The sequence below is a fragment of the Chanodichthys erythropterus genome, chromosome 5, assembly GCF_024489055.1.
Source record: "Chanodichthys erythropterus isolate Z2021 chromosome 5, ASM2448905v1, whole genome shotgun sequence".
In the NCBI taxonomy this organism is placed as follows: Eukaryota; Metazoa; Chordata; class Actinopteri; order Cypriniformes; family Xenocyprididae; genus Chanodichthys; species Chanodichthys erythropterus.
Window position 1 is genome coordinate 9,754,329 of NC_090225.1, and position 18,172 is coordinate 9,772,500.

The 18,172-nt window shown below is 35.2% G+C and overlaps 1 protein-coding gene across 11 annotated transcripts in view; it reads left to right on the forward strand.

Moving 5' to 3' along the window:
* The window catches only part of cpeb3 (cytoplasmic polyadenylation element binding protein 3), a 42,429-nt gene that overhangs the window by 14,230 nt on the left and 10,027 nt on the right, over positions 1-18,172 (forward strand). For 7 of the 11 annotated variants that reach the window (XM_067385996.1, XM_067385994.1, XM_067385997.1 and 4 more), the window contains 5 exons: positions 3,911-3,967; positions 8,566-8,589; positions 10,377-10,544; positions 12,256-12,345; positions 16,516-16,634. In XM_067385996.1, coding sequence (XP_067242097.1) covers positions 3,911-3,967; positions 8,566-8,589; positions 10,377-10,544; positions 12,256-12,345; positions 16,516-16,634 — 458 coding nt within the window. Of the gene's footprint in view, positions 1-1,393; positions 1,524-3,910; positions 3,968-8,565; positions 8,590-10,376; positions 10,545-12,255; positions 12,346-16,515; positions 16,635-18,172 lie in introns of all 11 variants that reach the window. The other 4 variants (XM_067385995.1, XM_067385998.1, XM_067386003.1 and 1 more) reach the window with 3 other exon arrangements.

The window sequence follows — 18,172 nt, forward strand, 5'->3', positions numbered from 1 at the left end:
AGCTTTGCTCCAGTTCTAATTCTGCCCTGTTGTTGAAGGTCCATGTCCTCAGATGTTGTTTTATAACCTTTATTTTAAGCCGGTGTGTGAGGGGAAAAAAATGGCTTATGTGTATCTGTCATAACAAGACTAGAAAGTTGCCCTTATTCATACAGCAGGATAGACGCTGACATTTGCTTCCAGAGTTCAGGCCTGATCAAACAGCGAGAGGGGAAAGGGAAATGCATGATTTGCATAACCATAGACCCCTGTGAGGAAATGTCAGGGGAACATGTTTGGCTCTGTCTTTGAGGTGCTTCTTCTGTCAAAAGTATACTGATGTTAATCTTAATCGAATGTGAGCTGTAGATTTCCATTAACAGTAGATGCTTTTTGTATGAGAATACTGAAATATCCAGCTAAAAGCCAGTTTAAGGTGGTAGATGGGAGCATGTTAGCTGGTTTATAATAGGTCCAAGCTGGTCAGTAGCTTTATTTTTTTTAGATGGTTGACTAGCTGGACTGCCATTACCTGACTGGAATTGTAGACAATCCTGCAGTAAACAGCTACAATGTTCTCACCAAGCTTTTGTGATCTGGTTTTCCAGTTGGGCCCATTACCAGCTCATCCTTGGTAGTCCATCCTGTCAACCCTGTAAACCAGCTTGGAGCTGGTTTTAGTTGGATTTTACAGAAGGGTAATTTTCAAACCAGCAGAGATACTCAGTCTGTCCATTACGTCACCGTTGGGTCTGCAGTCAGTTAGAGATGTGCTGGAGAGGAACTTATTAACTACCGACTCTTTTCCAGCAGTCTTAAAGTCTGAAACGAGTGAAACCAGCCTCAGAATTACAACCACTCTGAAATATTTACATGCATTTCTGTAATATTCCTCAGAAAGTGCATGATTATTTTAATATAGTAAGGCCTCCTTTGTTTCCAGAAGAGGGCGGAGCTTTAACAGCTCGTATTTCGGATACTCAACAACAACAAAAAAGGAGAATCTCACGCCAAAGTGTCAATTGTTAATAGCGGTACATTTTTGAACCAGAGTCAGACACTGGTAAAGAGACTCAGGAAGAAGTTACAACTTTTAGAATGCAACTGGACGTTTCTGAATGGTTAGTGGATAAATTTATGTAGTTGTTGTGATTCAACTCATCGACTTGCATGTACTGTCATGTTAATCTTTTGTGCAAATCCAGCATTGAACTTGCCCTCGAAGGTGAAGCTGTCCGGCGTAAAATGATTTGCGCAAATATATAACCCTTTACTGACTTTCTTCGGCACATTTCCTTCATAAATGAAATTCAGCCATGGTTTCCTCAATGGCTCAGATGCAGAAAGTCTATGGAGACTCTTATATTCGTTGGTACTTCCAAGAACAGAACATTTGTAATCTTTTTTGGTGTAGACATTGTATATCTCCAGCTTCTACAGCGAGTTAACGGAAATGGCGGACTGCTGCGACTCACTCAGGGCGGGATCTATGCTAATAGGGCAGATCGTCACCAGTCATGGGCGGGGCTTCCCCCTACTCTTACGTAAGTTCTGGAAACATGCGTTTGGATGGATTGGATTTGGATGGAGTGGATGGATTTTTACCATTATAGGCTCGTTGTTTACACACACACTCTGTGTTCAAACACCTTATAAAAGTGAATTTTGCATAATAGGTCCCCTTTAAGATTAATACCTTACTTGTTTCTTATTACACCGTGTCTACACCAGACACAAGCAGCGCGACACGTCAGAAGCAAATAGAATCCATTATAATCACTGATGCTGTCTACACTGGATGTGGCGGGACAAGTTAAATTACTGTCAGTAAACTGATTCCAAGTTCTATTTCTGATGTACTCCAAGCACTCGTGCTACTTCTGACAAGAAGAACAAATGGATTTGCAATGCATGGCTTTGTCACGTCCAGTGTAGACAGCCTCAAGCTGTTGGAGTGCAGCCCAACGCAACAACTGTCACATCCGTTGTAGAGACGGTGTAAGTGTGTCCCATTATCTTCTTTACTTCAAATTTGCTCATGCAAATTCTCCCACAGTGTTTAACCTAAATGTATGTTGGAAAGGAAGTATTTGTCCATGTCGTTTAGTACATCATGCCTAGTGTTTCATTATCAAAATATCTACAAAACTAGATAAATTTACCATAAAAAAAATAGCATTAGATACAAGAATAAATTTAGTGAGCTTTATGCCTAAATGAATGAAAAACTAGAACATGCACTTAAATTCAAGATGATTTTTATGAACATAATCTTGATATCCATTTTTGTTTTTCAGATAAATTCAACTTCTTGTAGCAATATATAAAATACGTATAAAATGTATTAGTTGAAAGCAATGTAATGGTCTGTATGCGAATATCTGTATGCGAATCCATAGTGAATTTTGCTTGAGGACGAAATATTTCCCAATACACATTTTGCAACATGTTTAAGTTGGTCATGCAAATTCATTACATTGATCTACAGAAAGCTGCTTGGTTTGAAAGTGAGAAAACCATGTGAATATAAAACGATTGCTTATGAAATTTCGCTAATGTGACAGCTCTTTGTCACTTTGGGTAAAAGCATCTGCCAAATGACACTGACTAATAACTGTTGTTTGTTTATTGTATGTGAGTATTATTTGTTCAAAATGGCTTATTGTATGTGAGTATTGTTTGTTCAGAATGACTCAGCAGTGACATTTAATTCAGATGACTGCATTTGAAGCGTAGGCTTTATTTAAAGTGCATTGCGCTGCTGATAAAATGAATCATGGGTCTCTTGAAAGGTGTTGATGCTTTATGATGTAATCGTTCATTTTGAAATCAACTTTCACCTTTTTATTTGTATCATTATGTGCTTTGGCTATTGTTGGCACATGTCCTGATGGTTGAGCTGCTTTGATTTGAATTATTGAGAAAATAGTCCATATGTGAAGGATGTGATCTCAGCACAGCTGCTGGTTCTCACCAGAGACACTATATATAGCACAGCACACTAGCCCGAACAACACATGCAAGCTGGGAAACATTTGCCCTGTTCATCTTACAATCTCACAGAGCCAAATACCTGTTTAAACCACACCACGTTGCACATTTCTCATCGCTCGGCATTATTTGGTGTTGGTTGAACCACTGAAGGGCAGAGCGTAATGTCTGCTGTAGGGAAGAAGTTTGCAAATGTGACTTGCGACGGTTCAGAATTTGCGTAAGAACCCGTTGAGGCTTGCTCGCAGCGTTCCCTGGAATCCCACAGGAGCTTTGCTGTCATTTGTAACAAAAAACTGCTAATGCTGGCACATTAGAGCTCTGATACTGAAACTAAATCAACAGCTGTTTTACAGCTATGCAAATGAACACTTCATGTAGTTACAGCGAATCCATATGTGAGTTTACTTAGCTATACTTGGGGGATGCATGTGTCTCTAGATGTTCGGTAATATGACAAAAATCCTTTGGGGAGATCTGGGGATGTCCTCATTTAGAAAAAATGATTCATAAATAGATGTTTTTATTCTGAAAATGCAAATGAAAGTGTTTTTTTAGTGGGCTTGGGTTATAATTAAGCTCTACATCAACATTTTGAGACGTGTTAGAACACAATTCATAATACAACACAAGTACGCTTTGCATTGTCAATTATAGCACTAGTTAGAGTTTGTTGCTTTAAAGTTCTGTATGCTAAAATTCATCGATGCTTCACCTTTTAGCAGAAATATGCATTTAAAATGAATAGTCCAGGGAGAAATGGCCAAAAATATTGGTGTTTCTGGCTTTACACTTGGTGTTCATGTCAATTTAGTGAAGTAAACTACAATGTCGTGTTTTTAAAAAAAAAAAAAAAAAGCAATAAGCTCATTTTCTGTTTGTTTGGTGTCTCAATGGTGTCATAACTCTCATGGTTTGTGTTCTTCTCATCTCTTTGTAGGTCGCATGGGTCTCAACTTTCACCATCCTGTAGCTGAACATATATTACCACCGAACAGTGAGTATCTCTCTCTCTCACAGTACTGCATTAATGCTAATGAACACAGGCTTTTCATTTCAGATGAACAAATTATTGGATTTCTAAGAATGCAAAGACCTCTTGTTATATATCCCATCTTATTCTTATTCGAGTCGAACTATTCAATATACACTACCATTTAAAAGTTTGGGATCAGGAAGATTTTTTTAATTTTTATGAAAGAAGTCTCTTATGCTCACCAAGGCTGCATCTATTTGATCTCAAATACAGTAACTGTTTTTTATTTGAATGCATTTAAAAATACATTGTGATGCAAAGCTGAATTTTCAGCATCATTACTCCATCCTTCAATGTCACATGGTCATTTACAAATCATTCAATCATCAAGAAACATTTCTTCTTATTATCAATGTTGAATACAGTTGTGCTGCTTAATATTATGAGTTCCACAAAAATAAAACATTTTTCAGGATTGGTTGATGAATATAAAATTCCAAAAAAACAGCATTCATTTAAAAAAAAAAAAAGATCAATGTAAATGTCTTTGCTGTCAATTTTGATCAATTTAATGCATCCTTGCTGAAGAAAATTATTACTTTCTTTAAAGAATTTTTTTACTGAGCCAAATATTTTGAATGGTGGTGTAAATAATTATTTGCACAATTTGATCCGTAGGCCTGTATACTAGTTTCTTGTAGTGGCAGACAGATAAATCAGCTAATTAATACAATCATACTGTTAGCCATTAATACTATCGGCATGTACAACATGCTACAGAAATGTAGCCCCCTTTGTCTATTTCAAAATCTACCAATTCAGTTTAATTAAGAAGTTAAACTAATAATAATTAGATTGTGTTGTGCTTTAAATATCAGCATTATATTTCCCATATAATTTCCCTTATCGGCATCAGCCCATGCAAAACCCATTTCCGTCTTCCATTAGTGTCTTGTAGGCCCCAGTGCAATGTGCTGACCCTCTGTTTCCTCCTGTGGTGCCACCAAACCGCACACATGAGCATCTCCCCTTCTATGATTAGCAGCTCTGAAAGCTTATATACACACGGTCCACCTCAGCAAGTGGCGCACGGCCAGAGGAACAAGCATGAAAGGGAGGAAATGCCACGAGCAGTTTTACCAGGGTCACACTGATGACTTGAGCTAATTGTGCTCATTAGCCTGATGGCTGTAGTTGGGATCTGCGTATCTGCTGTAGGTACCACTGAAAAGCTTCGAGTGGGATGTTTGAGGTCTGGCGTGTCATTCGTGTGGTTTATGGATGCCGTTTGGTGGAAGCAGCACAGGAAGGAGCCGGCAGGGCCTGAGACCACCCTTAAAACCTCTAATTTGGACAATTTAACTGGGAGAATAGTTTCCATGTCTGTTTGTATGAACTCGCCTTTAAAGTCTGAAGTTACTCAGGCTGAAGGTTGCAAATAAGTCTTTGAATTCTAGAACTTATATTTTTAAATGATTTAGATGCAGGGTGGATATTAAAATCTTTTGACCACCAGCCACTGGCCAATTTGACCTGCCACATTTTTATAGTATTTATATTGGAAAATAAAAAGTGGCTGGTCAGTGTTTCAGTTTCATTGTCCAACATAATTATATTCTACTCTATCTCAGCTTTCAGTTAACAAAAGTGTTTTAATGTAGTTAAAAGTAGTTAACCACAATAATTCTAGTTTATTGTTGTTTGCAACAGCCTCTTTTAGTGGACCAAATATGAACCCAATTTGAATTTACATTGCCATTGAAAGTGAATTGGAATCACTTTTTGCTCCACTTTGTTTAGCGTCTTCTTTAACTGAAAGCAAGCACATGAATCAAACGCATATATTGATGTCTTTCCATTTCGATGACTTCATTCTTGTCCATATGTAAATGTGTTTATCATTCCACAGATTTAGCTGATTGGTCTGTTTTAAATCTGACATTGATATGCTGCCCTGCATGTCAAAAGTTGAACTATTTTTAACTCGGCACGGCATCTTAAAAACCTGTCAATCGTCAGACGTGCCGTAGCAGCTAAAGACATCCATCTAACGCAAGATTACATGGGTCAGCACTTAAGAAATGCCTTGGATGTACACAAGAAGGCGTTTTTTTGTGATGTGCGAAGCTAGATTTTCCCAGCAAATTCCCTTGACGGTCTGGGTTTATGATGAATCAAAACTAACTGCGCAAAAATTCCTGGATGGTGACTGGTGTTAATTTCACACCATGTTTAGATGACAGGGTTTCGAATTTTTGACCAGCTCAGAGTTTGTCGGACTCTGTGTTCTTGCCCTGTATCCCAGTGTGTCAAAGTTGTGTGTGATATGCTTTGACTTGTATTAAGAATCAGCCTGAGGGACTTACTCCAGTTGCTGTTTCTCACTCTTGAGCCCTTGCTAAATGTGACAGTGGTTATTCTTTAACAAAAGAGAAACTGCTGTTTCACTGGAACTGTCCTTTTTCCTGCTGCCTACATTCACCTCTCAACCAATACCCCCGTCCAGGCTCTCCGGGTGGGTGTTGACTCACTCCAGACACAGTAGCTTTCTCCTTTCATTGTTGCTAGGAGTATAAAACCCCTGACACCACCAGTTAGATGGCTCTGTTTCTGTGTACCCAGAGACTGCAGACCGTTTTAATGAAAACCCAGAAAAGTAAGACACCCCAGAATGAAAACAATTCATCCAACTTTGAAAATGTCATACAGTTGGAGCGTCTCTATGGCTCTGTTTAGACAATAGAGTCTACATCAGGAACCATCATGATATTTTTGTTGTTTTTTTTAACTAAATTAATTAATAAAATACTTTCATCAGTGAACCTGTCAATTAAAAAATGTGTATGTATAACTATAGCATTTAAAAGTTTGGGGTCAAATTTTTTTTTAAGAAATTGGTAACACTTACAGTAAGGTTCATTTGTTAACATTTATTAACTAATATGAACTAACCATGAGCAATACATTTGTTACTGTATTGGTTAATCTTTGTTAACATTAGTTAATAAAAATGTTGTTTGAACATTCTGTTCGTCAAAAAATCCTGAAAAAAAAGCAGCACAACCATTTTCAACATTGCTAATAATAAGAAATGTTTCTTGAGCAGCAAGTCAGCATATTAGAATGATTTCTGAAGGATCATGTGACATTGAAATCTGGAGTAATGATGCTGAAAATTCAGCTTTGCATCACAGGAATAAATTACATTTTAATATATGAGAGAGAGAGAGGGGCAGAGAGAGAGTTATTAAATATCAAAATGTTTGAACAGACCCCCAAACTTTTAATCAATATTGCAGTAAAGGCACTATTGCTATATATGACTATTATATTATATTATAATTAAGGAAAAATTAATTGATTCAAGTATTTTCACAAAAAAATGTTAAACTATTTATATTAAAAAAATTACAATTAAAAAATTATATTATAAACTAAATAATTATATTATAATTATATATTATATTATATTATATTATATTATATTATATTATATTATATTATATTATATTATATTATATTATATTATATTATATTATATTATATTATATTATATTATATTATATTATATTATATTATATTATATTATATTATATTAATTATATTATAATTAAGGAAGAATTAATTGATTCAAGTATTTTCACAAAACAATGTTAAAAAAATGTGATTGTGTTGGTTAAAAAAATCCTCAATAATCAAGGGGCCAATAGAAATTTTTTCAATTGTCTGTGCCATTAAAGGGTTAGTTCACCCAAAAATGAAAATTCTGTCATTAATTACTCACCCTCATGCCGTTCCACACCTGTAAGGCCTTTGTTCATCTTCGAAACACAAATTAAGATATTTTTGATAAAATCTGATGGCTCAGCGAGGCCTCTATTGAGAAAGATAATTAAGACTATCAAATGCCCAGAAAGCTAAAGTTATATTTAAAACAATTCATGTGACTACAGTGGTTCAACCTTATTATAAAGTGACGAGAATACTTTTTGTGTGCCAAAAAAAACTAAATAACACCTTTTTTCAACAATATCTAGTGATGGCTGATTTCAAAACACTGCTTCATGAAGCTTCGAAGCTTTACGAATCTTTTGTTTTGAATCAGTGGCTCGGAGCGTGTATCAAACTGCCAAAGTCACGTGATTTCAGTAAATCGTTACGTCATAAGTGTTTCGAAACGTTTGAAATTTCAATGATTCATGTGACTTTGCTGTCACTGAGCCATCGGATTTGATCAAAAATATCTTAATTTGTGTTCCAAAGATGAATGAGGGTGAGGGTGACATCAGGGTGAGTAATTAATGACAGAAATTTCATTATTGGGTGAACTAACTCATTTAACTGGATGTGTTGCTATTCCATTAACTAACTATAAACGTGTCAACAGTTTCTAATCTGAGCTACTTGATCTGGAAGATTCTCTTCACATAAAAGAGAAGACAAGCCATAAAAAACCCATGACATTTCTTGCGGCAATACAATGCATACTAGTGTTGTGTTATGAAGTGTGTCATAATGCAACGGCAAGTGAAACCAAGCTTGAAAAACCCCATGTCTTTCTCTTTCCCTCTTCTGTCTGTCCCCTCTGACTCTTCACCCGTCTCTTTGCTCTCGAGCAGCCAGGAGTTATGGTCGCAGAAGAGGTAACCTGACGCCTTCTTTGTTTGTGCTCGCAGAAATGATGGGGCTTTTGCTATGGCTGATTTGCTCGTTGTCTATGAGGGTCACAGGGACATATGAGGGGAGGGGCTCAATGTCTGCTTCCTTTGTGCAGTGATTGCATTCATTCATGTTAATTTTGCCATTGTTTTCTGCTAATAAGTGAATTATTGTTTCCTTTTTTATTATTGCACATAAACTAAGGAGTCCAAGGAATATTTTAGCCATTGATTTCCTAACAAAACGGTCAATGATCACTAAAATATTATTTAGAAGGTTGACAAACTCTGTATGTTTGAAGTGAATCATACAGGCTTGCTGCACCTCTCATTACGAGTGTCGGACTAATTGTCATCCAGTTCTGTGTCAGAGGGTTCACACCTCACATGCTCTAGTACTCCTCTCATACCCCTTTTCCACCATGAGCCAATAACATCTAAAAACTACAATCACTGAATCTGTCTGAAAGTATCCAATGTGGCATGATGCATTTAGTTAATGTTTTTCTATTTCTGTAATACTTCTATTTTTGTCACTCTGAAATTCTACTCATTCACCATTTGTCTAAAATAAATAGATTTGCAATCATATATGTGTTTTTGATTGTTTTTCTTATGTTTAAAAAACTGATCGATTAAAACGGCATCATGACAATGAATTAAATAACTTTGCATGGTAAAATATGTTCTCAAACCTAGGATTAACCTTTTGTGATCAACTGGAATTTAGATGGAAAAGGGATATCAGTGTTTGTGTCCAAAGGTCTTTTTGCCATGGTCTTCTCACACAGTGACAACGCCTCTGATCACAGCACTATTTTTTTGCATTGCAATATGAAAATATACATTGTTTTATGAATATTTGGATAGTAATGCCTACCTGATCATATTGAACACAATTCTGTGTTTCTTAAACATGTCTTCAGGTTAACACTTCACAAATACGATTAAAAAAATGATTTGTTGGATTATTTGGGATTTCTATTTTTTTATGGGTGGTCAAATGTATAATTTTTTGAAAGCTTCATTGTTTCATTTCACTTTGGAACAATCCAGTTTCATGTAATATCTGAATTAATTAACCATTTTTAACTAAAATATGTAGTAATCCATGCCATTTGAAATAAATATTATACTACCGTTCAAAAGTAAAAAATAATAATAATAATAATAATTTGGAGTTGAATTTGAAATTAAAAGTGCTTAATGCTCTCCAAGGTTGGAAATACAGTAAAAACAGTAATTTTTTTTACCATTTAAAATAACTGTTTTCTATTTTAATTATTTTAAAATTTAATTTATTCCTGTGATGCAAAGCTGAATTTTCAGCATCATTACTTAAGTCTTCAGAAACATTTCTTATTTTTGAAACCAATTAATTTTCTTGTGTTGAAAATAGTTGTTCTGCTTAATATTTGTGTGTAATCCATGATACATTTTTTTTTGGATTCTTTGACGAACTGAAAGCTAAGCATTTTAATGTTATAGTTATAAATGTCTTTACTGTCGCTTTTGATCAAGAGTTCTTACTGTATGTATTTCTTTAATAAAACATCTTAATTACCCTAAAAATTTGAACGGTAGTATAAATAATAATAATTAATAACAATTTCAGTGAGTTTATTTTAATATGTGTAGAAATGACCTTTTTTGTCCACTAATCTGTTTCTCTTCTCTGGCTTTCTCTCTCTTTCATCTCCTGTCCTGTGTGATTCTTCCTTTTCTCCTTTTTTTTTTTTTTTTTTTTGTGTTCTCTCTGCTTCCTGTTGCAGGTCGCTCTTCACTGTTTCCTTTTGAGGACGGCTTCTTGGACGACGGTCATGGCGATCAAGCGCTGACCCCTGGCCTGAGCTCCCCCACCCGCTGTCAGAACGGAGAGAGGATGGAGCGCTACTCCAGAAAGGTGTTTGTCGGTGGACTGCCACCTGACATCGATGAAGGTACATGACACACACTGGCTCACTGCTGAACTTGAGTTTAGAGGGTATGTTAATAAATATTAATGTTTAATAAATATACAGTAAAGATACAGTATCATAAATAGAAAATTATAAGAATAAAATTATATATCTGCTTACATATGCACAATGATTTTTAGTGCTACTATGTATCTGTTTTAGTTTTACATTTAGTTGGTGATGATAACCCAATTAAAGGGTTAGTACACCTAAAAATGAAAATTCTGTCATTAATTACTCACCTTCATGTTGTTCCACACCTGTAAGTCCTTCGTTCATCTTCAGAACATAAATTAACATATTTTCTGATCTGATGGCTCAATGAGGCCTCCATTGACAGCAAGATAATTAACACTTTCAGATGTCCATAAAGCTCCTAAAGACTACTACTATATTTAAAACCGTTCATGTGACTACATTGGTTCAACCTTAATGTTATGAAGCGACGAGAATACTTTTTGATTTCAAAACACTGCTTCATGAAGCTTTATTAATCTTTTGTTTCGAAACAGTGGTTTGGAGTGTGTATCAAACTGCCAAAGTCACATGATTTCAGTAAACGAGGCTTCGTTATGTCATAAGTGTTTCAAAATTTCAGAGGTTTACCACTGGGAGGCGTGACTTTGACAGTTTGATAAACGCTCCGAAACACTGATTTGAAACAAAAGATTCGTAAAGCTTCGAAGCTTCATAAAGCAGTGTTTTGAAATCATCCATCACTAGATATTGATGAATAAAGTCGTTATTTTGGGTTTTTTTGGTGCAAAAAAAGTATTCTTGTCACTTCATAACATTAAGGTTGAACCATTGTAGTCACATGAACTGTTTTAAATATGTCTTTAGTAGCTTTCTGGGCGTTGAAAGTGTTAATTATCTTGCTGGCAATGGAGGCCTCACTGAGCCATCGGATTTTATAAATAATATCTTAATTCTTGCTCCGAAGATGAACGAAGGTCTTACGCACGTGGAACGACATGAGGGTGAGTAATTAATGACAGAATTTTCATTTTTGGGTGATCTAACCCTTTAAAACATTTTTGTTACAATAAAAAGTGAAGAAATGAAGCTAAAATTAAATATTACATGAAAAATGTAAACGTATATGCCAAATCAACATTTTTAATTTTCGTTCAGTTTAATTTGAAGCTCTAAAATTACTAAATGGAAATTAAATATTTAAAAACTAAAACTGAAATAAAAATAAATTAAACCTAAATAGAAATATTAATAAACTAATCAAAATGACAAAAGTACATAACAAAAAGACTGCAGATGTATCAAATTAACACAAAAAAAAGTATAAAAATAAAAGCTAATAAGCTAAGCAAAATATTAATAAAAACTTGAATCATGTCAGAGGCACAGAAAGGGGAAAGGGGGCATAATTGTGCAAATGTATTTAATATATACTTGCTAAATTATCTCAATAAATAAAAGTATTTTAAAAATGATAGAATTTTAAGAACATTTTATTAAATTCAGTGGTGTGGAAAATGTATTTTTCAAGCACTTAGACCTTTTTCACCTGGTTGACAATAAAATGGAAAATAAATCAATCAATCAATCAATCCCATAGATTTACCACAACAACAAGTGACCCAAAGTATATCTACAGATTATTATATCTAAATATTTTTTCTACAGTGTTTGAAAACCATATTTTTGGTCTAAATACTTTCCATTTTTCCTACAGATGAAATTACCAACAGTTTCCGTCGCTACGGTCACCTGGTGGTGGACTGGCCTCATAAAGCAGAAAGCAAATCCTATTTTCCTCCTAAAGGTAATGACATTATGACATCATTTCTCCTGCGGCACTTTAATACAGCTGCAAATGTTTAACAAATAAGTGACAGAATTATTCCCCTTGACACCTCCTGCATTTGAGAAGTGAAAGTATGACATCACAGTCTGTCAGGCAGCGTTTCTGATCGGCATGCACCTCAAATGAGTCTATTGTGTGGATGCTGGTGAGTGTTTACTCTGAGCATCAGGAAGCTGTTGTGTTCTGTGCGTCAGATTGGTCTCTATCGGTGCATAGGGCCTCCAGGTCTTCATTGCTGTGGCTTGAACAGACGCGCACAGACAAGTACTTACAGATACACACCTAGAGGGAGAGACATTTCATCATGTAACTCACGTACATGTTTGTGTGAGTACCTGGAAAGAGCTGGCAGAGTTTGATTGGACAGATAAACAGGGCACTGGTACAGTCCTCATACATCACTGAAAGTTGAAACTTTTAACAGTGTATGGATAATTTTATTATACACCATATAATAAAAATATATTGCCAAACATAGCACTGAAAGAAAGAAGCCTTTCCTGAAAAAGTGCCACACTCATTCTCGTTTTCGCTATGCAAAAACACACCTGGAAGACTCTCATGCCATCTGGCAAAAGGGTGCTATAGTCTGATGAGACCAAAATTGAGATTGAGAGTCCAAGTGCTATGTTTGGCGAAAAGAGAACACAGCACACACCACCCAAAACACACCATACCTTCTGTGAAGCATGGTGGTGGCAGCATTATGTTGTCGGGGTGTCTCTATTCAGCGGGGATTGGTCAGAATTGAATGGAAAATGGATGCTGCCAAGTACAACCAAACTCTTGAGGAAAACCTCTGCTAGACAGCTTGAGATGGGCAGGTCATTCACCTTCAAACATGGCAATGATCCTAAACGTACCGCCAAAAGAGCAATGCAATGGCTTAAGGATAGGAAGGTGAATGTCCTTGAGTGGCCAAGTCAGAGCCCTGACTTAAATCCGATAGAAAGTCTGTGGATGGACTTGAAGAAAGCAGTCCATTGCCGCCCACCACTGGAATTTGACCGAACTTAAGCAAGTCTGCAAGGAAGAATGGGCAAATATTCCCCAATCTAGGTGTGCAAAGCTAGTACAAACATATCCAAAAGGATTAATGGCTGTAATTAAAGCAAAAGTTGGCTCTACCAAGTATTAAATCAGAGGACTGATGACTTTTTCCAACCCTGTTATTCTAGTTTTTTATTAATTTTCAGAACTGTTGCTTTTTCTTTCATTACTTTGATATGTTGTAATGCAGAACTTGTAATTTAAAGCTGGAATATCTATTTATATATACATAGATATTCCAGATATATCTTACATTTGATAAAACATATTAATTAATTGAATTAAGTCCTGTGCTCTGAGCTGTAACTGTTATTAAAATGGCCGGTGGGGTTACTATACTATAAAATACTGTGACATGATTACTATAAAGAAATTAAAATGGGATTGTAAAATTTGATTGGATCATTACAGTGAATAATTGCTTGTTGTGTAAGCTGCTTATGCTAAGATTTCTCTTTTTTATGTTGTAAATATTGCAACTAGTAACTAATTTTTCTGGTCACACTTTAGATTGAGGTCCAATTCTCACTGTTAACTACGGATTTAATTGCTGCTTATTAATAGTTAATAAGGTAGTTAAATTTAGGTATTGGGTAGGATTATGGAATATAGAATATAGTCATGCAGAATAAGGCATTAATATGTGCTTTATAAGTACTAATAAACAGCCAATATCCTAATAATACACATGCTAATAAGCAACTAGTTAACAACTAGACTCTAAAGTGTTACCATTTTTCTAGTTTGTATATTGTGGCTTTAAACTTACAAATTGTATGCATTTCATAATAAATGATCAAACCAAGAACTTCAGTTTGCTGATTTTAGTGGATATGAATAAATGTCATTTGGTTTGATATTTTGTTAAATAATGCAATGATATCACACTCTAAGAATGGCTTAAGTGTCCAAGTACTTTTTGAGGCCACTGTATTTTTCTTCATTTATGAGATTTGTGCTCTGTATGATGATCTGCACTTGTGGATTTTATATATTTGAACTCCTGTAGACTTCATGCCTGAGCCGTCCTGTCACCGTGTGTAACTGCTGTTTGCAGATGTGCTCATTGTTCCTCCAGCTCATATGAAACGCTGATCCAGACTGAGTGAATGGAAGATGCTGGTCATTTTTCCATCCAGTGTTGTGTAAAGCATCATGACTCACAGTGGGCAGGACTGAGGTCAGGCCTGAGGCTCTAAACACATTAAATGGAGTTAAATGCCTTCATGAGGCTGTTACATGCTTATCAGTTACACTGAGAATTATTGAAGAGCTCCTTCTGTTCAGAGACCAGCTTGAAAACGGGATGGAAATTAAGTCAAGGTTTACATGGTTAACGTGGTCCAGTTAGCCCCTGCTGGTACATGAAAGAATTACACCATCAAAACAAAAAGCGTTGTTCTCTAATGAAGGATTTCAGAAGTTGCAGTGTAATAATTATTATTTTTTTTTTTGCAAGCATATAAATTATAAATATTTTATTATAGTAGATATTTTACAGTGCGCTCATAAAAGCATGAAAATATTTGTGGACACAGTAGTTCAATTTAGGGTAAAGTGGGAAAATATGTTAATAATAATAATAATAATAATAATATTAAATAAAAATATTTAATGTTTAAATTAATTATTTTACATTTTATTTTAAAATTAATTTTTTTTATCGTAATCTCGAGTAGAGTAATCCAATCTGAATATATTTTTATATATTTGAAGAGTTCAGATGCAAAAGCCTTTTTCTTATAAAATGAGCATTTTTATCAAGCTTGTAGGTTTAGGTTCAGTAATTTCACTTTAATGGCAATTAATAGGTCCTTTTCATTGTCATTAAAGTGAAATAACTGAACATAAACATACAAGCTTGATAAAAATATGATTTTATAAGACAATCTCAGATGGCACTTAGAGGCTTTTGCATCTGAAGTCTTCATTTATTTATTATATTTAAGTTTAGGAGATGGTCTCAATCTGTGGAGGTGAAACCTCTGGCTCTAATAAATCTGATGCCTGTACACGAATCTCTCCGAAATCTTCTTTTGAGGTTTTTGATTCACTTTCCCAAAGTTGTTCATATGTATTTCTCTCTCCTTTTGACTGCCTCTTACACTCTTTATTTCTCTTTCCCTGAGGCAGAACGCCTTGTTCTTTTCTTCTTTCTGGTCTTTCTGCTGGCTCTGATCCTGATGTTCTCATACTTCAGTGTTATTGAGGAAAAACACTCCTTCAGAAGGAATTGAGAATGATGGACATCATGAATTCACAGACAGGGAGCATATATGCTCTCTAAAGCAGTCTCAATGCAAAATGCATGTTTAGGGTCAGAACAATGAGAGTTAAACTACAGACAATAATGACTCTTTGTTTATTTACAGTATAATATAAATAATCCTGGTCCTGGCTTTTATTTGTGCTAATATTCATGATATAATAACAGCAAATGTCGTAAAACTGCATGAGACATAGAGACCGACTGGGTACCTTATAGTTATGTCAAAGAATGTATCTTGTTGCAGAAGGAATCTACTTAGAAAATATTGTTTAATGAAAATTAGTGACTATAATATTAAATTTATGTCCGTGGTAGTAGCTGTAATATGAAAATAATGTGACGCTGGCAAGTTTTAGTAATTCCAGCTACAGAAACCACTCTCAGATCTGTCCTGATTTCACCTCAGCATAACTCCACCCACAGCCCCACCCCTCTTGACAATGCCCCTCCCACATCTAGTTCTTGCCTTATTCTGGGCCATCTGTAGCTACAGGCCTGTGAGTGACTGAACAAATGAGCAGGGGAGACACTAGGTGTACAGTAAATCACTGGCCGATTAGTATTATTGCATTTATTTATTTTATATAATATAATACAATATAATATACACATTCCTACACTCTTTAAAGATGGAATTCGTGGTTCCTGTTAGTTTCAGACAGATTGTCTTTATTCCTAAACATGCATATTTCTGTCTCTGCCATCTGCAATGATTATGTGCTTCCTGTGAGTCTTTTGAAACTCTCAGTTAGAGTGCTTTTGGTCTGCAGCCAGAGATTGTCTCATCTCTCATGCTCTTCCTTCTGCAGGTTATGCTTTCCTGCTCTTCCAGGAGGAGAGTTCAGTCCAGGCCCTCATTGATGCCTGCATCGAGGAGGATGGGAAGCTCTACCTCTGTGTCTCGAGCCCCACTATTAAAGATAAACCAGTGAGTGAAGCACTGCCACAGCTCAATGCCCACTGAAACTCATTGGTGTAGATCTGTCACCCAAAAAAATATGGCTATATATATAATGTATATATAATATATACAGTGGCATGAAAAAGTATGTGAACCCCTTGCAGAATCTGTGAAAATGATAATTATTTTAATAAAATAAGAGGGATAATAAAAAATGCTAGTTATTTTTTGATTAGTACTGTCCTGAGTAAGATATTTTACATAAAAGATGTTTGCATTTAGTTCACAAGACAAAACAATAGCTGAATTTATTAAAATAACCCCATTCATAAGTATGTGAACCATTGATTCTTTATTCTGTGTGTGGTTACCTGATGATCCACGGCTGTTTTTATGTTTTGTGATGGTTGTTCATGAGTCTCTTGTTTGTCCTGAACAGTTAAACTGAGCTCTGTTCTTCAGAAAATCCTCCAGCTCCTGCAGATCATCAGTTTTCAAGCATCTTCTGCATATTTGAACCCTTTCCAGCAGTGACTGTAGGATTTTGAGATCTGTGTTTTCATACTGAGGACAATTGAGGGACTCAAACTCAACTATTAAAAAAGGTTAAAACGTTCACTGATGCTCCAGAAGGAAACACGATACATTAAGAGCTGGGGGGTGAAAACTTTTGAATTCAAATATCAAGGTAAATTGTACTTAATTTTTCTGCCGGGAAACATGCAAGTATCTTCTGTTGCTTCCGAAGGGCAGTACTAAATGAAAAACAATGATATTTAAACAAAATAAGGAAAATTGTGACATCTTCATCCTGTTCAAAAGTTTTCACCCCCCAGCTCTTAATGCATTGTGTTTCCTTCTGGAGCATCAGTGAACGTTTGAACCTTTTGTAATAGTGTTTGAGTCCCTCAATTGTCCTCAGTATGAAAACACAGATCTCAAAATCCTACAGTCACTGCTGGAAAGGGTTCAAATATGCAAAAATGCTTGAAAACTGAAGAATCTGCAGGAGCTGGAGGATTTTTCTGAAGAACAGAGCTCAGTTTAACTGTTCAGGACAAACAAGAGACTCATGAACAACCATCACAAAACATAAAAACAGTCGTGGATCATCAGGTAACCACACACAGTATTGAGAATCAATGGTTCACATACTTATGAATGGGGTTATTTTAATAAATTCAGCTATTGTTTTGTCTTGTGAACTAAATGCAAACATCTTTAATGTAAAATATCTTACTCAGGACAGTACTAAACAAAAAATAACATGCATTTTTTATTATCCCTCTTTTTTTATTAAAATAATTCTCATTTTCACAGATTCTGCAAGGGGTTCACATACTTTTTCATGCCACTGTATAAAAAATATATATATATATATATATGTATATATGTATGTGTGTGTGTGTGTGTGAAATACATAAATTATTATAAAATTTTATTATAAAATGTTATTTATATTTAAACAGAATTATATAAATATGTTATATAAAGTTATTAATATATGTATGTAAAATATGATGTGATTTAAAATTATATATTTTATTTCACACACACACACACAC